Source organism: Pavona decussata, unplaced genomic scaffold (assembly GCF_977016875.1).
Source record: "Pavona decussata unplaced genomic scaffold, jaPavDecu1.1 SCAFFOLD_23, whole genome shotgun sequence".
In the NCBI taxonomy this organism is placed as follows: domain Eukaryota; kingdom Metazoa; phylum Cnidaria; class Anthozoa; order Scleractinia; family Agariciidae; genus Pavona; species Pavona decussata.
In genome coordinates this window covers 162,742-186,976 of record NW_028145446.1, presented here as the reverse complement: position 1 = coordinate 186,976, position 24,235 = coordinate 162,742, and the positions used below count along the sequence as shown (strand labels likewise).

The window sequence follows — 24,235 nt, the reverse complement described above, 5'->3', positions numbered from 1 at the left end:
TGGTCTAGCTCCTATGAGTCTTCAATAGCTTAGTACTAGATCATAAAGCGAGAAATAGTCCCCTCCCGGCCCTCTCTTTTTTACTTCTTCTCGGAAGCTATCGTTCGCATCTCGCGCTCGCTTGGAAAGGAAACGACTGCTTGGAGAACGCGCATTTTCTTTTTCCGAGTGCACTGAATGGGAAAATACCTCTATCAATAATATATTTGATACGAGCACTTGAGTATCAGACCTTCCTGAGGGGATGGGGAGGGGAGAATTGCAAAGAGGGTCTGACACAAAAGCATTCATCGCTTCCGGATTCTGGATGTTGGCGCTGATTGGATGAAAAACAAACACCTTCGAAATCACACTGGAGGATATGGCTACTCCTGAAGTGATGTTTAACTATGTTTTGACCTTAGATAATAACCGCACCAAGGAAGACATCTGGTGGTTGTATATAGTTTCATTTACGTTATGAGAGTCGTTTTCAGGATGTATAAATGTCCCACACGTCCTTTAGCTCTTTCAATGAACTTTCGGGTGATTTTCGTTTGACATTTGTCAGATCTTCGTTATTCCCAACAGAACTTGAACGTCACTGCAACATCGGTGTATTTCGCAAAGTATCGCCAGTAGAAAGTGTTACTTATAGGTAGATGTAACAAGGTTTCCTAGTATAAAGCATTTTTCCGCGACAGAATCTTTCAATCCCCAAACATTATTTTTGAGTGTCTGCGAACTCAAGATGGCTTCTCTGCAGATTGCACAAGCCACTTTGTTTGGCTAACGGACCTTAGCCTGCGGAACAGGCGTAATTAACTTAGTTTTTCGCGTTTTTTAGGCGAGCGGAGGCGAGTGCGACGAGAGGAGCGCGGAGCTTGAAAAACGCAAAAACGATGCCCGTTCTGCAGGCTGAACGGACCTACATTCCTGAATAAAATTTTCGCGCGCCAATGGGTAGGAAGCCTGGGACGGAAATATGCATGAAACGCCTGGTCGATTTCTTGTGTCCGGTGAACCCTTGAAAAATTCAGCTGAAGAAACCCTCTAGTCTAGTAAATGGTAAAACAGCTTTTTTCTCTTTTTTATGTCGTATAGATATCAGAAAAAGTGACTTGTATTCAAACTTGACCGGGGTTAAATCTTAGTTTATGGAGAGTCAAACGAAGAAGACGAAGTTTCAGCCATGTATCATTGTTCATGGAGGCGCCTGGGCCATACCGGACATCCTTAAAGAGTCATCAGTGAATGGTGTCAAGAAAGCAGCGAAAAAAGGTCACGATTGCTTAATCGAGGTAAATAATAGCGGATGTTAAGTAATTATCGTAAGATTCACCAGTAACACAGAGATATGAATTGAAAGGAACCACCGGAGTTCAACGGGGATAGATGATGTTAAGTTCTTCAGTGTGTTCTTTCAAACTAAAACAGTCGAGTAGAGCTCACTTGAAGGAACAAAGGTCAAGTCTTAATTCAGGGCTAAGAGGCCCACATGACTGGTAAGCTACAATGAGGCTAGCAACTTATGCATTGGCCAATTTCAGGAGAAAATAAACTGGCAAATGCCTAACTGCAGGTCTGCCCTTCCACAATACAATTTGAAGTGGTCTGCTGGAGAAAAAGATAGTTTGCAGCACAGTGAACATGATCTAACTTCTTTCTTAGGCAGACTAAGACTCAATCATTGAAAAATAGTTTATTTGCCAGATGTCAAAGCAGCATGATACATGATACAGTTTTGCATGAATTATTTAATTTCAAATATTATTATTATTATTATTATTATTATTATTATTATTATTATTATTATTATTATTATTAATATTATTATTGTCATTATTATATAATGAAATATATCTTTATTAAAATATTCCACGTAAATTTCTATTTACATGTTAAAAGTATATATAAAGAAGAGCTATTAAAAACCTATTTACAATTTATTTCAATTAAAAAAAGAGACTATTTTCAAGCACAGTTTCAGTAATAATTTTTTTTAGAATATTCGATTGTGAAAAGAAAAACGAGACTACTTTCAAGCACAATGTTTTTGTAAAGAAAAAGAAAAAACAAATGCCATTAAGTTAAAAAAAAATGAAATTTGGCATTTTAAAATCAGCTCCACTTGATTAAAAGAAAAAAAAAATAAACAAAATACGCATCTCTCAAATGGCTCCTTCTGCAGTTTCAATGCCAATGTCTGCGTTCTTGATGTCACGTTGAATTCTTAGTAATGTCCTAGAACCTCTAAGACAGACGAGTGCAGATCTTAACAGTGCGAATGAAATTTGGCTTCTGATCCATGACATGGTCATTATTATTATGAGTAGTAGTAGTGGTAGTGGTAGTGGTAGTGGTAGTGGTAGTGGTAGTGGTAGTGGTAGTGGTAGTAGTAGTAGTAGTAGTGCTGGTACAAAGGAATTAGTTCCAGCAAACTAATTGGCAATTTAAATACTACTGGTACAAAGGAATTAGTTCCAGCAAACTAATTGGCAATTGAAATGAATGAGTCTCTTTGTAATAATGCACCAACTATCATTCTCATAATCAAGATATTTTGTGCTGGTAGGGCAGGACTGCTGTTGATGCAGTTGAAGCTGCTGTCCGTGTTTTAGAGGATGACACAACTTTTGATGCAGGTCATGGCTCAGTTCTTACAGAAGAGTTGACAGTTGAAGTTGATGCAATGATCATGGATGGGTGCACTTTAGAATCAGGTACCAATGGTAACCTCCTGGGATATACTATGACTGAGATAAATATAGTGTTGGAGTTATGAGATTAAATCAGGGACCATGGAATTATTTGTCTCAAAATGAGCCTTACAATTGGCAACATAAATGGAGGATCCAGGTACAAAATATTGTGGAATTCTTGTAAATCTCTTCGTGTTACTCATCACAGCAGAAGAGGCCATATACAATCATGTACGTGCAATACAAATTATTATTTGTTATGGGGACAACTGATTGATCGATAAACTGATTCATTGCATTGGCAATATATATTTATTTATTATATTGCATTGTAATAATATATACGTATATATTGTATTTGTAGTAGCTTGCAATTAAAATGAGTTTTGTAGGGATTGATGCTGACAGACAAAGGTGGTAGCAACTGATTGGTTGATTGATTGATTGATTGCTGGATTGATTGATTTGCAAAGTGTGCCTTTCTAGCCTACCAACTGTCAGTGATGGATAGATGTTTATAATTCAATATTTAGTCAGGAGTAATAATGTTGATTGATGGATTGACTGACATAATTTACTATTTACTGAAACAAATATATATAAATTATATCTATCAAATTAATCAACTCAAATAAATGCCTGATGGACATAAGCTGCAAACGGAGTTGCTTTGAGGAGGCATGTAAATCAATAAACACACCAGTGAAGTGAAGTAGTACTGAAGTTAGTAAGAAATTCTTACGAACAGCAATATATTCTTAAATACCTGATTCTTCTGAAACACCCCTTCTCACCCTCTCAATATGGTGGAGAGGTGTGTGATTTTGGATACATGGTGTCACCTAAAGCCTAGAGGCAAGACATTCGGTGATTTATTAATGAAAAGCAGCCATTACTTTCTTTTCTTTCACCAGGTGCAGTTGCGTCAGTAACAGGTATAGCTAATCCTGTATCTTTAGCACGTCATGTAATGCAAAACACTCCCCACTCACTGCTTGTTGGAAATGGTGCTGTAAAATTTGCCAAGAAAATAGGTTTTCCAGTTTTGACTGATCCTCTTGAACTCATCAGTGAGGAATCACGACTACAGCTTACAGGTATCAAGAATTTTAACAATGCGGTTGTTAGTAATTTTAACACAGAAGGAAGATGTGTTACAGCTGATGATGATCTGGGGCATGACACGGTTGGAGCAGTAGCCATGGATTCGTCAGGGAGATTGGCTTGTGCGACATCCACAGGTTAGCTTTGACCAGCAAATATTTCTGGAAAGAACACACTTGAAGCTTGCTTATTGCATTGGTATTACATCTTCAGCAAATGAAAGGAAATTAAAACAATAACTGAATGGAATTTTTGAACTTCAGGAGGAATATCAATGAAGATGTCTGGACGTGTTGGCGACAGTCCTCTGATTGGCTGCGGTGGCTATGCAAACAGTGAGGGTGCCGTATCATCAACGGGACATGGTGAATCAATCATGAAAGTACTGCTGGCCAGAGAGGTGGTGTGCAACATTGAGAGAGGTCACCCCCCTGAACGTGCATGTGACAAAGCACTGCAGAATATGTTTGAGAGAGTAGGTGGGCAGGGGGGAGTAATTGCAATCAATAAGCATGGACATGTGGGTAAATGTTTTACTACTAAGTGTATGGCTTGGGCCAGTATTGTAGAAGGTGTTGTTAAATTTGGTATTGAGCCGAATGAGGAACTTGTGGATTCAAGTTGACAACATTAAGGCAAGTCCGGCGGTAGGATTTCTTTTTCATCCAAGCATCATCAATTAAAGTTCTTTTTTCGTACCAACAGTATGACGAGTCATTTGTACAGTAAAAACCCGATTTGGTAGTTATGAATGTTTGGTTTTATCAACAGAGTTGATAAGGTAATTTGGCTCCCTAAAGAGATTCATGTGCTGACGTTTCGAGCGTTGAGTGTGGTTTATATATTGAGCAGTGGAGATAAACGTTATTAGTGGGAGCATAGTAACATGGAAAGAAGAATAAATTTAGTCGAATGAAAAGCGTTGGTTGATTCCGAGGGGATTAAGAGTGCCGATTTACAGTCGACTCCCGATAACTCGAACCTTCAAGGGAAATTGAAAAAGGTTCGAGTTATCGGGAGTTCGAGTTATCGAGGGTAAAATTATGTAGAAAATGACCTAAAAGGAAAGAAAAATTGGTTGAAGTTAGCGCGATCGAGGTTCGAGTTAGCTAGGGTTCGAGTTATCGGGAGTCGACTGTAGTTCTATGTTTTTGCGGCTTCCTTCCTTGATGAAAAGAAATGCCACAGACTGCCATGTGTTTGCAAGAATAGTTAGGTAAGTTAATGTGTCGAGCGACTGGATGCATCTTTGTAATTTCTTTTATCATTTCACCGCAGTTTCTTTAGAAACCAATCCTGTAACGTGCGGTCAAGTGCTCATCTCGTGTCAATTTTTCCTTATCGTATTCCTTTATGCTTGTCAAAGAAGCGCTAGCTTCAGTCAGAAAATAAATCTCTTACTAGATATTATGTTGTGTGGAATCACCATGTACTTTTACTTCTTGTTTGTTTTCACTCACCGTGCAGGCTCGTCATGTCAAAATACAGCAAAACTCGTACAAATATACAGCGATACTGCACACCAAAATATCTATTATGATATAAGAATTAGCAATATACTTGCTGCAGTAGAACCTGCCCTCGGTATTGGCAAAATCGTCATGTATTCTCAATATCAAAAAGGAAAAAAAAAATCAATATAAAGGACCGCGGCCCGCTTCTCGTAAGTCTTATTAACTTATCGGACCGAAAACTATTTTGCGTACCCGATGTTCTTTATTAGAAATTTAATCTTTATTGATTTTGAAAGCCAATTTTTATGAGGATGACCTGTAAGTTTTGCTTAAAGATGTATATCGATTCCCTAATCCTGCCATGTAGTACAACATTGAATATAGATACACAGCTGCTTTTTAATGTTATTGCTTCTTACATGTTCAATGAAAATAGTATGAAAGGTTGCTTCTGAAGTAACTTCACCTTTCACTGTAACACTGGTAGTTGACTTGATACTACTCCAATGTTTACTTTTATACTTAAACCATAGCGGAAAGTTGGTAAAGTTTTTGTTTTTTGTGTGTTTTTTTTTTCATACTTGATAATTTTTCAAATACGTCAAACTGCAATCCTGGCCAAATCAATAGGGAACTTAAGCAACGACGACGGCAGTGCCAATAAAAACGTTTAATACTTGAGAATAAAAAGTCATTTTTTTTAGTTTACCTTCGTGATTATTCCAACTCGTACATCTTGCACAAAATGGGAGAACTACCCAGGAACCAAGTTGGTAGGAACGGCGTTCAAGTTAAGAAAGAGCTTCGTCTGCTCACGTTCTCCCTAAAACCTTGAATATGGCCATGTCACGTTGTTGTTTTGCGCAGGACGGCAAAGAAATGTAGCAAAACTCATAATGCACATGCAGAGGCATTGCGTTGCAGTCGCGGTCGTCGTTGCTTAAGCTCCCTAAAAAAGTAACGCTTTTTAAAAGGAGACTTGGAGTACACATTTGTTAACTGGGTCTATATAAGTAGTCACCCAGTTACATTGTCAGAACTGGTCAATCCCCCTCCTCCTCCTCCTCAGCCAATTATGTTGATAGTCGCTGGAATCTGGCTCAGACTCTAAACACTGAAAGAAATCAATACTATCAATATTGCGTGGGGGAGGGGGTGGAGACGGTCTTCCGTGCAGCATTTTGAGAGTTTTGGCCAGGACACCGGCATCCCAAAATCAATATAAGAGAGCGGTATTGTGTTACAAGGATTTGAATTGCGTTATAATGGTTGCGTCAGGTCGAAAATATAACTTGACAAATCCTCGTATTTTCGCCGTCACCGTTTTAACGCAATTTAAATCCTTGCAACACAATTTGCGTTGCGTTCTTTTTTGTTAAGCTTGGGCTGCCTGTGGCCAGGATTGTAACTTTAATCGACTAAGGCAACGAAGAATATCAAGGACTTCTATCCATGAAGACGTTTACCATCGGATTACTAATTAAGTTCTTCGAGTCTTAAATTTTACTGGCAGCTGTCATTTTTTGTGCGCCATCTTTCATCCCTAGACTTATCCACGTGGACACGAACGACATATGTAGACGATTTGTGAAGATCTGCTATTACAGCACTTTTGGACAGATGGCCAGTATATTCTGGTACCACAGCAACGCTGTGTTGGGGGAAGTAGGGACGTCTGCCACATCTGGGGAGGCACCGCTCACGACTGCTGATGAGCCGGCCATAACAGCACTGTTGTGAGGGTCTGTAATATACCGTATACTGGTTTCCAGAGCGGCAACATGCATATCCGGTCAGTGGATTGAGAACTTTGTTACCACATATGATCGGCCGAACACATCTTAGGTAACATGGTGGAACATACATGACGTGCCCGTAACAGCACCTGTAGATAGCGCCGGCCATTACAGCACCTCCAAACGCCACTTGGTGTGCATGATTGACGGGGCAATCGCATTGAAGTGTCTTCGTCTAAGAACAAAACAAACAAACACTGATGTGATGTTTTATCCCCGGGTCAATTTCGTTTTGAATGTATGAGGCTGGGAGAAGAAATCCTACTACTTAGTTTTACTGCAAAATTTGTACCTAATTTTTTTTAAAGCTTTTATTTGTTATTTATTTATTTTCATCTAGCTTTTCAAAGTAAAGTAAGAATTTTTTCAATTCAACTGCGGCAACAATTGAGTTATAACTACTTTACCGACTTGTCAACGTTTAAGTTTGTAACTCGAGCCATAGTTACTTGAAGGACTGGAAACCTTGCTATGAAAACAATGGTACTGCAATTTTTGTTGGAAGGACAGCGCCCTGCACAATCCTTTGTTTTAACGTTCACACTACAGTTGAATATGGTCTGGATAGTAGCAGATATGTCGATATCCTAAGAAACCACACAACACTTTTTAAATTTAAAAACATGTTTCGACAGAAACTTCTGTCATCTTCAGTTTAAATTACAAAGCACAGAGTTGAATATATAGTGCAAACCAAAATGCTAATTAACTATAAGCACAAAGGAAACATGACAATATAAAATATTACAGAGAAAGTAATTTAAACTGAAGATGACAGAAGTTTCCGTTGAAACATGTTTTTAAATTTAAAAAGTGTTGTGTGGTTTCTTAGTATATCGACAGTTGAATATCTTAACAAATACATTTCGATTGGTCAGTTGCTCCAACACATTCCAAATTCCATTGTTGTTTGTGCAGGGTCAAGGCCAACAAGGCAAAACAAAAACATATAACAAAGAAGTTTGTCAGGTTTCATAACCATTGCCTTTAATTAACTGTGCTCGAGCTATGTGCTGTGCACGTGCATGTGTTTATGAAGGCATGTGTAAATAACTAACAAACTAAAATGAATACGGATAATGATGACGAACCTGTTGACCACTTCCTCTCGAGAGAGCTAAGAAGTTTCATAGGTCTTTTCAATATAATGAGGCAAACATCAGGGACATACTCCCTCGGACAGTTACATTACTAGTAAACCCTTCAGAACTCAAAAAAGTCCTCTTCAGCAAGCAAATGTTAAATAGTATGAGTGAAGTATTAATGTAAATTATATTTTAAGCATTAGTTGTAATAAAACATAAATACAGGACTCCATTTAAACCAGCGCTGTTGATCTAGACATTTCCTGTTTAAATATTTGTTTAAATAAATAAATAAATAAATAAATAAATAAATAAATAATAATAATAATAATAATAATAATAATAATAATAATAATAATAATAATAATAATAATAATAATAATAATAATACTAAAACTACCTTGGGAATTTTCTTCCCCGGGTTCATTGCTTTCACCTTCAGGAAAGTCATCGTGCTCATGAAAATCTTGTTCTTTTTCGTTTTCTAACAAATCAAAATACTTGTCTAAATGAATAAATAGGTAAGTAAATAAATAAATAAACAAATAAATAATTTATTAAAAGAGAAAAAACTACCTTGAGAATTTTCTTCTGCGGGTTCATTGCTTTCACCTTCAGGGAAGTCATCGTCCTCATGGAAATCTTGTTCCTCTTCGCCTTCTAACAAATTAAAATATTGACATTGATATCGTTCAACTGATTGGGAAAAATCCTTTTCGTGTAAACGCGAAAAGGAGATTACAGAGAGAAGCGTGAGTCGGAGAGAACGTCAAATACAGTTAATTTATAACTGAATTAAACAGCAGGCTCGTTAAATTAAATTTTCACGCGCCGGTCTCTGAAGGTAGAGCCCTACGTTTTAAGTGTTAGCACTTAATAGACACAAAATAAACTTTTAAGTTGATTGTTGTATGTGAATCGAATAACAAACTGAACGAATGCGGAAACAAGGAGGGTAGGGCGGGGAAATACTTTCCACGCGATAGTAGAAAAGCAAACTACAGTGGATAAAATTCACGCGAGGAAACTCGGTTCACATGTACTTTGTAAGAGATGTGTCATGCAGGAGCAATTTTCTTGTGAAGTACAAATTTAAAGATTGAATCGAAAGTCAGTTGTGTCAAACAAAAGTGGAAAAAGTTGTTTTAAGTATCGCCAAGGGTCTCTTGGTATCGCTAAAAACTAATATAAACTAGTTGGACAAAAAACTAGAACGAAACAGAATACAGCTAAAGGAGAACCAAACACCAATTTCAAGTTTAAAGATTTTCATTCCATTTTCACAAAAATTACGCCCGCTACCTACCCTCGCTTTCAGCATTGACGTCTCGGTTCTTGACTAAGTCTTCATATGTTGCAGAATCGTCAATTGATTCTTCTGGATTAGCTTCTCGATCAAGTTTGGCTTGAGTGGTGTCTTTATCGTAGGAAAGCTTTTCATCAAATGACTCTGCATTTGTAACCACAACTGCAATTGCAAGCAGAACAGTGAGAACATTACGCGCCATCTTTAAAACTAATTGATGTCATTGAGAGCCGCCGACCTAAATAGTTTAAAGTGCTTTTCTTTTACAGGAGGCGTTTAAGATAAGCAATTAAACAAGAATGCAATTAACGGACGAAAACAAATCGATGATATTCAAAACAATTTGACCATACAATTATATTTAGATTAACAGCTCCCTTATGCGATTTCGGACAGAATGGTCATGACACTTTTAATAAAGCTTTATTTTTAGCTGTTATTTGAATCTAATTCCCTATTAACCATGAATCGCGTCTTTCAAGACAAGCCTTAGGGGGGACGGAGGTTGGAGGAAGGCGGAAGAAAAAAGTCTTCCGTGTGTTTGCCTTTTATTCAAATAATTGGGAAAATATGAGCCAAATTTTTTGTCTAAACTAGTTTTAACCATGAAATTCAGCAATCCTTATTTTCATTTTCCCTTAAGATGGTACTGTATAATATTTTTTTATGTGAACTGAAAATTCAAGTTGCAGAGATTTGTGCTGTAAGCGAGAGGTTAAAAACAAAAGTTCGAAGACCCTTCAAAAGCAACTTATGCGGCTTAGAGAGCTACGACCAATATACCACTTTAAAAGGCCAGTCCGGCACCTACTCAAAAGCTAATAAATAACCACAACCATGTGTAGCACTTCTGGATGTGGATTACAATGACAAAGTCTCAAGTAGCACACCAACGTCAGTGTCACCCAACGAGAATATCAAAGCGAAACAGTTAGAACATTATTTCCTGCAGTACTACTTACCAGGCTAAAAAGTTAAACAACTTTATATTAAAAACCAAACGTTTTCGTCTAATCTGAAGCCATCCTAAGTCCCTTTTACCCTGAGGATGACTTGCCGGATCAGTCGTAAACGTTTGTTTTTTAATATATTTTTAACATTTTAGCGTTGTAAATAGTATTGTTAATCTCAAGCGAATATTGTGGACGTCTGCCTCGTCCCCAGGCGCCGAGCAAAAATAGAAAAAAAAGTGAGCGCGGGGGTTAATGGGAAGGAGGCGAAATTCGTCAATGCATCAGTCCCACAACGCCACGCGCACCGCGCTAAATCAATCCCACAACGCCACACGAACAGCACACAATCAAGGAGTGACGCCTGGGGACGAGGCAGTATGGACGTTATTTCCTGCATTCCCACATAATGTTGCTGACTTTATGTAGGCTAATGACCACACAGCGCGATCTGTGCAGATTCACTGGCTGAAAATTTAAATCAGTGCCGAAATTTTTAAGGAACGGAATCGAGATTTTATGTACCGAATTTACGAGTCGCTGTTGGCTTTCACAAAATGCTAATTGTCCTTTTTATTTTTCGCCCTTTTTTTAAAGTTAAAACGACGTATTGGGCCCTCCGAAAGCACTAAGGGATCAGGCTTTTAGTTTTGCGAAAGGTTGGCCTTTCGCTGAAGAAAAAGCCTTGCTTTTCTTCGCAATTTAATCCTAATTTCTGAGGCGGTTAATCCTCTCCGAACAGATATCCCAGGAAAAGGAACCAGTTTTGGGTGGCTCTGAACCGTGCGTTGGTATGAAACTTCTAACTGCTGAATAGGTACTAAAGGCCATGTTGCTGAGTGGCGCTCCCCCTTCATCGCATGAAAAAAAACTTTAAATGAGCCTGAGTTTTTAGCAAGGGCGGACACCCTTGTCAGGGCCTCATCAGCCGCGTGGCAGGATTCGGCACATAACAAATTAAGTGATGTCGAGGGGTGACACTTGTTCAATGTGGCCGAGAATTAATGATAAAATCCCAAGTACCTCACATGCGTGCAATTTTAACTGACCAACAGATCGAAGAAGATAGCACTCACTCACTCACTCATGCCCATATGCCGGCTTGGCATGTAGGGCAGCAACAAAATTAAGCCACTCCTGTCTGTCCCTGGCCAGCCTCTGAATGGTTCCCCAGGTATGATGTAAGGTCTTCAGTTCTGCTTCCACAGTCCGACGCCAGGTGATCTTGGGTCGTCCTCGCCTGCGTCTCCCCTCTGGTGTCCAGTGAAGGGCTGTGCGAGTGATGTTGTCTTGCTCCCGTCGCATGACATGTCCGATCCATTTCCATCGTCTTCGCATAATGATGGTTCCCATGCTGTCCTGGTTGCAGCGAGCAAGAAGTCTTGGTTGGAGATGGTTTCAGGCCAGAATATACGTAGGATTCTTCTGAGGTTTTTCGTGTGGAAGGTGGACAGCTTGTTGAGGTCGCTCTCTGTCATCCTCCAACATTCCGAGCCGCACAATAGGGTGGAGATTACACAGCTCTGGTACAGTCTTAGTTTGGTCTTGGTGCTGTACTGGGATGACTTCCAAACGTTGTTCATCATTCTAAACGCATTTCTGGCCTTACTGAGGCGGTTCTTGATGTCGCTGCTTGCCCCACCGTCATGTCTGACAGTGCTCCCAAGGTATGTAAATTCTTCGGTCGTTGGTAGATCTTCTCCATTTACTGTGACAGGTGATGGGTTTGATACGCTCAGCATCATTACCTCCGTCTTCTTCTGGCTGATCTTCAAGCCTACTTGCTGTGCAAAGGTATTTAGACGGGACGTCTTCTCCTGCATGTGCTGGTGGGTATGTGACATGAGTGCTAGATCGTCAGCAAAGTCCAAATCTTCAAGTTGTGTCAAGAGGGTCCATCTGATGCCTCGCGCTTGGTCTGCTAGCTGTTGTCTGCCTCATCACTCAGTCGATTGTTAAGTTGAAGAGCATCGCAGACATACAACAGCCTTGTCTAACACCGGTCTTCACGCTGAAGCTGGATAGCAAAAAGGGAAAATATGAAAATTTTTGTTATCACAAACCATTTCAGTTCAAAGCGCGACTGAGTGTGACTGTTGGCAAACATCTTACCAGGTAATTCAGGTACAGTGAAAAAAGGCCCTGGAATATGGCACGAATTCAAATATTTAAGTTAGTTTCAGTCGGTCCACCTGATTGAGCAGTGTCTTGTTGGACTTCAGCCTGGGTAGAAGATAATATCAATTTAATATCGGCCTGAAAACAATGCGTCGCCGCTTACTTCTACATTACTTGAGCAAAGTTAACCCTGAGAAGAAAATGTTGTTATATGTTCTTTAAGCCAAGACACCAATTAAGAGGAGGTAATTATTATAGTTTTACAAACTTGTATCTTGTATAGTTTGTTTTGTTCAACCGTAATCGCCAATTGGCCACCTCAAAACTGGCGCCTAAAATCTAATTTTTCTGATCTGCAAGTGACGCGAATTTCAGTTCCTATTTTTTATCAATGTCAACATACCGAGAAGAAAACACTGCTTAGATATTGTGGCTGTGGCGGTCATTCGCAATTTGTTACGTTCTCTTGCCTGGGAACTTTGCGCGAGGGGGATAGCTTTTAATAGTCAATACAAAAAGGGAAACTAAATAAAGGTAAGCGTTTAAATTAAATTTGGAGGAAAGTCTTTTTCCTTAGGCTAATGTTCAATTTTGTCAACGCTGGGCAGAAACAAAGAAGTCCCCTCGTTGGAGGCAATCGAACCTAATTGCGAAAACATTTGTGAATTTTTTTTTACGGGAAATTGCAATTTACTAAATTGAAAGCGGACCACTTTGAAGCTGATGTACGAAAGAACGTTTCGGTTTTAGCCCAGTCAAAAGAGATGAGGGTATGGCCCTAGAATTCAATCGTGTTAAGGATGTGAATGGAGCACAAATTGTCTATTTGGAACTCGAATGTCGGTTCCAACGGGGAAAATGTGACATTTTTTTCACAGGTTCCGATTATCTCGGAAACTTCGCGGAAGTTTTAATAAACTGATAAAACGTAAATCAATACTGTTTTTTTCCATGGCCATATCGTGCGTGCAGAGAGTATCCAACGAATTCGGCAATCTGCTTGGTTGCGAGAGCGGGCGGATCTTTCAATCTTGTAAATGTCGAATGCCGTTTTCTCAAGCAAATATTTCGCTTCTTTAGCGTTCAAGAACGTTTAATATCAACGAAACCGCCGATTTATCTTGGGTCATAATCAACGGGAAAAAACTCGGTCCGTAACTTACTTTATTACACGACTCAGGCAGTCCCGGGGCCAATAACTAAAATCAACCAATCAGATCGCTCTATTGCCCGTCTGATGTTTTCCAAGTATTGGACCGGGTATTGTCCCGAATGATCCCGCGTTGTGTCCCGCTTTCAACTTAAAACAAAGATGGTGGAAGATGCAAGTTTTTGTCAGACGCTGTTTCTGCTGCTGGCTTTCAATCAGACAAGAGATGACTGTTAAATCATTCATTGAGGAAAACCAGCATCGGTAGATTGCTTAACGCCAGTTTTCCCGAAAACTACGTGATGCAGTTAAGCGGCCACAAAAATTTTAGCCCTCAGCTTCTTTTAGCCACCAACGTCGGGTGTTCGCACTGTGTCTGATACACTCAGCGGAAGAAACGAGTCAAAAACAGAAAGCTCCAGTGATATAAATTTTGATGGTTCCTACGATTCCGTCAAGGTTCCTTCAGTTTTTAACTGAATTCAGAACGTTGTGACCCGCTCCGTCGTCAGATTTTCAGGTTAATTACTCATCAAGCTGATACGCTCTTGAAGCCATCTCAGCTAGCTGTCTTCGTTGATGCAGATAAATACCGTGTTGCACGAAACTTTTGCGAGAGTTTTATTTTGCGGATTGGCGATTTTTTCAGTGTGGTTTGCGGGAACAAATTTTTTGCGGTTCGAGATGACTGAAATTTCTGCTGGGAACAAATTTTTGCGATTCTCTGTTCAAGCAACAGAACATTTAAGTGGAACCTTAATATTTTCAACTTTTATTGTACGGTATGTTGAGTCACAGTTCACTCTACTTACATATTAGAGACACATCACTGTAATACCTTACTATGCAAAGGGACTGAAAAACAACAAAACAAAACAAAACAAAAACACAGTCCGGCACAGTTATCAAATTTGATAAGCGCGTGACGTCACAACATGGCACCAGCCCAGAGTTCAGTGAGTTTTCGGAGAGCGTTCAATTGTTTCGATCATTTTTCGGTTGTGTTCGCGTTCCATACCCAGAATTTCAGTCGTGAAGATCGATAGAACAATAAACTTCAAGGCCCTGTAAAAATGGCGGCCATCGGGAAAAAATTACGCGAGATCTTCCCTTGCGATTTGAGGAGGTGGCACGAAATGACACCCCCTTTCAGGTATGTTTATTGTCTTTGCCATCAATTTTAAGGTAGTTGTAGATTTTTGTGGTACACGAAGAAAAAATGTCGCGATCTTCATTAATATATCTTTCGATTCAACACTTATTTGCCGGAGGGCAAGAAGAATTGTAAGAGGGCACTTTTAGGCGTCGTCCACACGTATCCGGAAATTTGTGAAAACGCAAATTTTTTTTTACGAATACGTCTTGCGTCCACACGTATCCAGCGTATTTTCTGGCCGTATCCGGAAATTTTTGAAAACGCTCTCCAGAGTGGAAATTTTTTTATCCGATACGAATACGTATACGTGTGGACGGTCGTATCCGGAAATTTTTGAATACGCTTTCGTCATTCTCTTGGATCCAGTCTTCACGGCGAGCATTATAAACAAACATGGCGTACAGCAAGCCGGGTTGTAGCTTCTTTGTTAGTTGCTCTGATTTCTAGTTTGATATCATGCGTTCAGATAAATGCAGCTGTGATAAATTTACACAACCAATACATCAGAGATCGACAGGATGTTTTGAGATTGTTATTCTGGATTCGACCAAGAAGGAAAAGCGCATAGTGGGGCAATTTTATCAGTGGCACAACGCTCGAAGAAGAATGGAGAGAGAATTTTAGAACTGCGAACTAGAGCAAATCAGAAAATTTCCGGATACAATCGGATACGTGTGGACGGCTGAAAACGACTCGAATACGCTGCGTGTGGACGCGAAAATTTTTGCATCCGCAAAAAAATATTTGCGGAAAAAAAAATTTCCGGATACGTGTGGACATGGCCTTTTTAAGTATTTTGATTTGCGGTCTGATTCCTCTACTGACCGCCATCGTTAATTACTCTTGCTTCAAGGATGACTAGAAATGAAGGCAGCATTATGGATTTCCACCGAGAGAAAATAGCTACTTAACCTTTGGAAACAGGGATCAGAGGGATCCTTTTCAACTTACAATGCGAGTTGCCCTCGGTGGAAGAAATACGGGAGGAATTGTCGAACATTGTCTTGATGTCCAAGAGCGCCAAGAAAGCGTGTACGTTGAGAGATGTTGTTGGCAAGCAAAAAGGCCGAGTATAATACTTTCTTAACAGAGAGAAAAAGGAGCTCGTGGACTACGGGAAAGTCTAGTGATGAAGGGTAGGATTTCAAAATTTATAAGTTATCCAGGAACGATTTTGATAAACAACTCAGTCGAAAACTATCGAACGCTTTGTTCCGGAAATGCCTCCTTCGCAATTACATGTCTTTGTCTTGTTCAGTATCGTTTAATACTAATATGACCGGATACGAACGGAAATAATTCGTATTTTTCTAGGTAGTACATTTAAAGTGCCCATATCGGAAAATTTTTTATTTTCTTATCTGAATCTAAACATCACCCTAAGAACTTCAGTGAAAAAATTTTTCGATTTGCATAAAACGCGAATTTTTTATGAATTTTACAAATCTTTAAAATCCTATTTTATTGCAGTCCACCCGCCCCGCTGATGAGAATGCCGACAGGCTCACAATAGGGCCACGTGACATGGTCTGTGACGTACATTCGGGAACTCTCGAGTCTATGCACTCACTTGACCTTCAGTAAAGTACATTCGCGGCAGAAAGAAAATCGTCAGATTCACCGGTAGGAAGGAAAAACTTAGCTCCAAATAAGTATATTCCATGGCAGAAAACTTATCTGACACGGAAAGTGAGCAAACCGCTGAAGAAAGCAGCTAGGACGAATTTGAAAGCGTCGAAGTCGAGGCGATAGATGGCGTCCACGAGACAAGTAATACGTGTGAAGATGATGATACACTCGAACCGTACGCGGACGAGCCGATAGCAGACGAAGAATGGCTAAAAAGATATCGCAAGGAACAAGAGGAGAAGCGACGACTCGAGGAAGATTTAACGAAACGCTTGGAGAATAGAGTGCGTGTTAGTGGATGGTAAAGTTCTCACCTTGCATTTTGCATACGCGCTCTTCATTATCATCTGTCAAAACTATGGCCAAGTACTCACAAACATTCGAACGAATTATTTTCCATGTAGATGTACTTGTGGTAACTGTAGCCGTGATCTGCTAGCAAATATCAGCGAGTGCTACTGCTGCAAGGAACTCGAAGGCAATTGGGAAGCGCTGACTAGCGACATTGTTCTCGCGGAACTACAGGAAGGACACGTGTTGAACTGTGATAATAATAGCTTGTCTCGTTCTCTGAAATTTCGGCCGTAAATTTAATTGTAGGATGGAAGTTGTTAGCTTGTCCAATGAACAGGTTAATTTCCTTTTTGTCACTGTCCCACAGTTTACAAAATCCATTGTATCTTTTAGGCGCATACGTCTTGCGAAATGTTCGAAGTCTAACAAGCGTTGGCGTCTAATGTAATTCGTGTCTGTCACCGGTGTCGGGACAAATTTGAGCCCTTTAGAAATAACGCTAACAGGCTGTCGCTAACTTGTTTGTTTGAAAAATTCTTCATGAATTTCTCGTGTTTTTCTCTTAGTATCTCAATCCATTTTTTTGCCATTTTTTTTCTGCGCTCTTTGCGCTTGTTATTTGTTTTGTGCCCTTTTTTATTTTGAACCCCCGTTGTGGTGGTTAGGTTTTCAGAGATAAAGCTGTTATACTTTTCAACATTTTTATTGTTTGCAGAATTCTGCAACACATGTGTGTACAATATTTGTTTGAGCTCGTTGAATTCTTGCTGCAGTTTATCTACCTTATCTACATCGTGGTTTACAATGTTTTCTGTGTCCGCCGAGTGCGACCGTTCTCGCATCGATCTATTTACATCAGTGGTAGCATTTGTGCTAGTATTTTTTGAGAGCTTGGTCTCAACGAAACTTCGCGCATCTCACGATCTATGAGAATATATACCAAAACAATTACGCTATATTTTATAAAACTTGCGACTGAGTTAACAGTGAGGTCAAACTATAAACCTCAGAAGGTTACAACGCTTAGGATGTCACAAGCGGGTGTGAATATTCAGCATCAAAAGCTTACCATTCGCTTTTCCCTGCTCCTCTTCGAAGGTGTCTCTCGGTCTTCGTCTTCCTTTCGCTTAGCTGTTTTAAAGGATAAACACAAACGCGATGTCATCCTACTTCAGTTCACGTTTTAAGTTTAAACCTGAATTCATCAGCCTTGTGAAATCTTCGTCATTGAAGTGCATCGAGCACAAGGACGAGGTCTTTCCAGGCGCGCGTCCACATCTTCCTCCGCTCCAGCATAAAATCGATCCATTTCTTTCGCCTCCTCAGTCTTTGCGGGCATGTAGTGCCAAAGAAAGGAATCCTGTGCGTGCTTATTCCATTTGCTTCGTCTTTGATGTTTCCACATCTCGCTGCAACACATCTTTCCGGCATTTTCGAGAAACGTGCAGAAATACCGCGACTTGTTTTCAGTGAGATCCAGAGAAAGGCTGAAGTCACGTGTTCCTGAATCTACGTCACAGCTCTTGCTAAACCGAGAGGAGACTAATGCGAATCCTGGGCCAAAATGGCGGCAAATTTGAACGTCTTATAAAATTCATAAAAAATTCGCGTTTTATGCAAATCGAAAAATTTTTTCACTGAAGTTCTTAGGGTGATGTTTAGATTCAGATAAGAAAATAAAAAATTTTCCGATATGGGCACTTTAAGCTTACATTTACGTGACTGTAATATTTTTATTTCTGTTCTCGTCTTTAGAAAATAACCAACCAGCCGGTGTATGACATTTGCAGACTGCAGACTGCAGACTGCAGACTGCAGACTGCAGACTGCAAACTGTAAATTGTTTTCACCAGTTGTAATTTCTTTATGGTAAGTGTATACATAACACCGTATACTTTCGAAAATTCTCAGACCACCGCAATGATTTATTTAGGGGCGAGATATTATAAGCTTAATAAATCTCTAAGATTTTGGTTCTCACACTAAATACGCGCATTACTCATTAAATAACCAGCATCACTTTAAGAATTATACTAAAACTACCCACTAAAGCCTTTACATGATGTTATTTCCTTCACGAAAAAAATTGGTTCGGTGCGTGTTAACACGAAATGGTTCTGCGGGCGGTGTTCATATTATTAATTGCGGATCGAGCGGATCAGCAATTATACCATGGCCGAGAAATGGCGACCATTAAATTGTCTTCTGGTTGTTCTTGCACAGCGAAATCATTAAGATCTAGCAATATTTCTTGATTGTTTTTAATAAAACAATTATTCCGCTTGCGCTTGTTGGATATGAGATGATTATAGCCAACTCGGCGCTACGCGCCTCGTTGGCTATCTATCATCTCATATCCAACGCGTGCTCGTGGAATAATTGTTAATTATCATACAACGATAACCGTTACAGCCAAAGACAACTTGGGGACGAGGCTGTTGTAACTTTACGCGGGAAAAATCAACCTCGTACCCAGGGCCCCAGGCCAAGGCTGATTTCCATTTTTTTTCGCGTTGCTTTATTGATGATGACGTCACCTTTATTCTTATGTTTCAATGTGTATTATTTTACAATTAACAGTCTGCAGTCTGCAGTCTGCAGTCTACAGTCTGCGGTCTGCAGTCTGCAGTCTGCGGTCTGCGGTCTGCAGTCTGCAGTCTGCAAATGTCATACACCGCCAGCCAGCCGACCGAGTAACCACAGAGAGTGATGAAGGTGACATGCCGGATGTTGAGGTATGCCTTCACAGTGCGATTTTATGATTTTCCCAAAATGTAATTATCCTTTACAAATTTATGCTTGGTGTTTTAATCCCGTGTAATGCCAGCCTCATAATAACAGTTCGAGCTTTGAGCTACAGCAAACAACCTCAATACGCCCTTTCAAGAACAATTTAAACGGGACTTGTCCGTTGCACTTCTATTGCAGTACGCTTCAATTATCTAGGACAGATCGAAGCGACTCTACACACGTCGCTGCTCAATCGAATCATCGGCTCCTGCACTTTCGAAATTCCTGGTACAAGAAAGAAACAAAATTTATTTGAAGTCCCATTTTTGAAGTTAGTTATAACGCAAAATTTCTTCATTCATACAGATTGACGAAGGACAAGAAGGAGAGGAGCAAGGCAACAAGAAGTTCAAATCATGTTAACGTTTATGCAATAAACAAGCATCTTTGATGGAAGTTATTTTCTTGGGATTGGTGTTTCTTTTTGATCGGCTATCGCTCAGGAATTCTGTGCTTCAGCCAAAGCCGCTCGAGGTTTCCTCGGTCCACCACGACGCTATGAGGCTTTCGATAGATATTAAAATGAGCTTTGTCAGTTAATTATGGACAAAGATTGTACCGCATTTTCCTGATGTCAGGCCAGAATTCCTATTCTAAACCTTTCCTTGTGTACAATTCACTGTGCGACCGAAATCGAATGTTGAATTAGAGCCCCATCAAAATGTTTTCATATTGAAATGGCCACCATATTGAAAGAAGATGGTTGCTATGATAACATGTCACGTGAACTGTAACTTGCGGTTTGATAGGCTAATAGTTTGTGTTGGTCCCGGTTATCAAATTTGATAACTGTGCCGGACTACCATGCACAACAAAACGCTGTTTCATTAATACGGTTTAATAATACAGACTAGATACAGACTACCGTTATGTATCTAAGCCCTGGTTGCTTTCTCCAACGGAAAATCATGTTAATGTTCTTATTTGAGTCCAATGTGATATTGCCCCAGTGACACAAATCTATTAAAAGCGGAGTTTTTAATTTGACTGAAGGGAGTTAATTTTTGCGGCGTCTTTTTTTTTGTGCGGGAGCTAATTTTTGCGGATCGAGGTCAATCCGCAAAAATCCACAAAAATTAGAACCCGCAAAATTTTCATGCTACGCGGTAACCTGGTAAGCGACTGTAGTGTTACAATGCCTCATTTTTTGGGGTAGTGGGGTGTGAAACCAATTGTCGAGGCAGACGTAATCTAACAGGAGAGGGCTGGGGAATTTGTGATGTGAAGAGTTGCTTCAGTCGCGCAAATGTGTCAAGGCTTCCAAGAGTTTTCGTTCAGGTATTTTTAAATATGCAAACTAACCGAGTGTTTGTGAAATTGTCATCTCTAAAAATCAACAGTCTTTTAGGCCCAAATTCAGAAATTTTAAAAGTAAACATCTCAGGACAGAAAAGCCGCTAAAAGAGCTGACGTCCTATCATGCCTTCCGCGCTAGGACCTGTAGAAAGCCGTAATAAACTGGAACGACTCCAAAATTATTTTGCGATGAACTAAACAAAAACTGAGCCATTATGCGTTTTACCTTGAATTGCTTTTCAAAATTCGCGCCTCACCAGTCGCTCTTTGTTACCAACACAAACACATACACAATACTTACAACTAAGGTTTGCTTTCTAAACTTACAATTATAGAACGTTGAATATAACAGTGAAAAAAAAGTTAATAGCTCTAATGGATTCCAGCTACCGCCGCTATCATAGAAAGCCGTAATAAATTAGTGGTAGTAGTAGTAGTAATAGGAATTGAGGGGCTGTTTACATGGAGGGATCCTAGCACTAGGAAGATCCGAGAAGGCGGAAAAGCTTTTCGTTTTCTTTACATGCAGAAATTTCAGCCGAAGTGGTTCCCAAGTGGAGAAGGAAAAGAAGAATAACTGTCGGCCTTGAGCGGAAGATCCTAGCGCTAAGGCCAAGTTCAACTTTTTGCATGTAAACTGAATACAGAAAACATATGGCGCTAGGATGATCCGCCCTCTGGGGTCTTCCCATTGCTAGGAATTTCCTCCCTCCATGTAAACAGCCCCTGAAACTGAGCCATTTAGCCTTTTTCACGCCATTGTTCCGTACGAGCAATAATTCGTGCAAACTTTACCTTGTCGTGAGTTTACTAGCGAGCCGCTTAACACAGTGGTTTGGTTTCATTTTCGACTAACTCACTTTCTGACGATGGAAAATTAAAAACTTTAACAGGATCAGCCTAAATTTTGTTAATATATAGTTGTAACTTTTCCATCGGCTACTCTCACTTTGTTTTACAACCGGCGGTGATGAATACATCCTGAATAGCTGCATTTTAATTTATTGGCTTTAGTTTCAAATGTTTATGAAATATTATGAATTTAAATCTGCTTTCAAAGAAATAACTTCATCTTGCATCGTAACACTGTACAATATACCTTCAGTGAGCTGTTGGTTAACTGTACGATTCTCATACCACTGTTCTTTAAAATCTCAAAATGTAAACTGTTGCTGGCACTCCGTTTACATTTTCAGGTAATAATAATCTAGATAGAGCTTCTCAAAGACCTTCGTTTCTAATTTCTGTTCAAGAAAACGTATCAATTTTCCGGCACGGATACTGATTCTTCATTCTCCCTGTTGCTGTCGCTCCGTGATTTTTTATTAGGAGTTTAACTTCCCAGGCTTTATTATATTGGTTGGTGCTTTAGCCACGTAGGCGGCCTAAGATAGCAAGATAAAATCAGTATTCTCCGTATGAATTCAGTGCCTACTGAAACTTAGAGAATATGAACTAATCCTTGTTTCTGCGGTTAGTTTCAGTGAGGGAAGAGTTGTACTTTCACCCAGTAGTCGAGCGTCTTCCAGGCCCCAGTTGTTCAAAGGGCGGATAACTTTATCCACTGGATAGGTCGCTATCCGGCAGATGAAATGTTTGCAAGATTTTCCCAATAGCCCTATAATTTGTGGATAGAGTAGAAGCACATGTCAAATTTAAGTATCGGATTGCGTGGAAAACTTGCCAAAAGCGTTAGTTGGAGTACATGTGCTCCGCTGGATAATGACTTATCCAGTGGATAAAGTTATCCACCCTTTGAACATCTGGCACCAGGCATCCAGAAAAAGTGGAGTCACACAACTGAGTACCGCCTAGAAATTTATTAGTCTTTTTCCAGCAAGGTCGACATGACATGCTTCAAATTAAAAGTCTTAAACTTAACGATAGTTGTCGCAAAGCATTGTTAAAGTATTCCATCAATGTTAAGTAAAATTAATTGATTGAAAGGGGCGCGGTTGGGCTTCGTCTGGGATTGCTTCCACTGAGTCACCATCTCTTTCGTGGTTGGACTCTAAGTGAAAGCAGTGAGGAAATTAAATCCTGAAGTGGAAGTTCTAAGTTACCTCTACTGCAAGTTGTGAACACTTTTTGCTGTCCATTTAATTTACAAAAAATATCCACTAATTTGTGTCAATGGTTGTTTCATTAAGGTGAATATACTACAACAACAACAACAACAATTAACGATACGTTATTTCCCCTCATTATTATTACAACAGAAAATATAAATATATACATACAATAGATGATAGGGGTGTCAAGTAGAAGAAAAAAAATTCATATTTCCTTGATGACGATGATGATAAAGCAGGTACTTTAAAAGTACTTAATGTGGTAAGGAAAATGAAATGCAACTACCTTGGGAGTTTTTGTCATCGTCTTCAGTGTTTTCTCCCTCAACGAAGTCGTCTTCACTGGGAAAATCTTGTTAAAAAAGAACAAAAAAGTTTTTGTCAGTGTTATTAAAAAAAGAAGGAAAGACTGATCAGTAAACAACAAAATAATAATTTGGTTTAACTGCAATATGTGACAGTTGTTATATATCTAAAAAAATTGACCGTGCTTTTTAGTGAAAGTGTAAAAGCAATCTATAACATACTATGTGAAAATATAGCTGGCGTCCAGTTCTTTACAAGAATCTTGCTCTTAAAATTAAATCGTTTGATTTAATCAAGTGTCGAAGAGATAAGCAAAAAAATTGAAAGCTAAGCAAAAAGCGTTATTAAATATCGCTAAAAAAAAAATAAAAAGAATAATTGGTTGCCACAGAAAGTTTACTGCGGAATAGCCTGTCACTCGTGGCTCTTACGTGGCCGGCTAGAAACGAGCTAAACATCAACTTTTAATGGTCTTTCACAGAAATTGCTTTCACCGCCTACCTTTGCCAGTTTCAACATCGGTGGCTGTATCCTGTACAAAGTCTTCCTCACTTGCAGAATCGTGAGCTAACTCTTCTGGATAAGCTGTTTTGTCAAGTTTGCTCTTAGTCTCAGGGGATTCACGAGAATCTAGGGACTCTGCATTCAGCACAGCTGCAACAACAAGCAGGGCAACGACACTGACAACACGCATGATTCTTGTTTCTGGATCAATCTACCTGAGTTTGTAGTTTGTTCACGGCGTTTTATGTATTTAGAAGTAAGTACAGCCGTTTAAATACCTTAAAACAGGAAAAAAAATACTATTCGCAATGACGTTAATTCAAATGATTGAAACTAAAGGCTAATTGTTCAGTGTCATTGATTACCCGGACATGAATAGTTTGAACGTAAGAGGTTTGTTTTTAAAGGAAACCCAACCTTAGAGCTAAGCAATTACACAGGAATGTAATTATTTGAAATGCCGGCGGAAAAAAAAGTGTGGAAAACAAAGTTACACTGCAATATTGAAATGAAAAGCTACAATTTTGGAGAAAAAAAAAAAGAA

General features: G+C 39.4%; 2 protein-coding genes and 1 long non-coding RNA gene across 3 annotated transcripts; 2 read left to right on the top strand and 1 right to left on the bottom strand.

Moving 5' to 3' along the window:
• Nucleotides 1–963: 963 nt before the first annotated feature.
• LOC146485925 (isoaspartyl peptidase/L-asparaginase-like) lies at nucleotides 964–4,760 on the top strand. The gene is made up of 4 exons (XM_085102435.1): nucleotides 964–1,280; nucleotides 2,555–2,702; nucleotides 3,596–3,922; nucleotides 4,049–4,760. Exons 1-4 carry the CDS (start codon nucleotides 1,137–1,139, stop codon nucleotides 4,408–4,410), a joined length of 981 nt encoding a protein of 326 aa, XP_084958561.1. The 5' UTR covers nucleotides 964–1,136; the 3' UTR covers nucleotides 4,411–4,760.
• A 9,946-nt stretch (nucleotides 4,761–14,706) lies between these two features.
• LOC146485924 (uncharacterized) lies at nucleotides 14,707–15,936 on the top strand. Its single transcript, XR_014860789.1, has 2 exons — nucleotides 14,707–14,797; nucleotides 15,654–15,936. It is a non-coding gene; the product is annotated as an uncharacterized LOC146485924 (long non-coding RNA).
• A 6,678-nt stretch (nucleotides 15,937–22,614) lies between these two features.
• Nucleotides 22,615–23,981, bottom strand: LOC146485923 (uncharacterized). Its single transcript, XM_085102428.1, has 3 exons — nucleotides 23,689–23,981; nucleotides 23,168–23,233; nucleotides 22,615–22,820 (listed from the first exon to the last, which is right to left on the bottom strand). Exons 1-3 carry the CDS (start codon nucleotides 23,879–23,881, stop codon nucleotides 22,732–22,734), a joined length of 348 nt encoding a protein of 115 aa, XP_084958554.1. The 5' UTR covers nucleotides 23,882–23,981; the 3' UTR covers nucleotides 22,615–22,731.
• Between the last annotated feature and the right edge of the window lie 254 nt (nucleotides 23,982–24,235).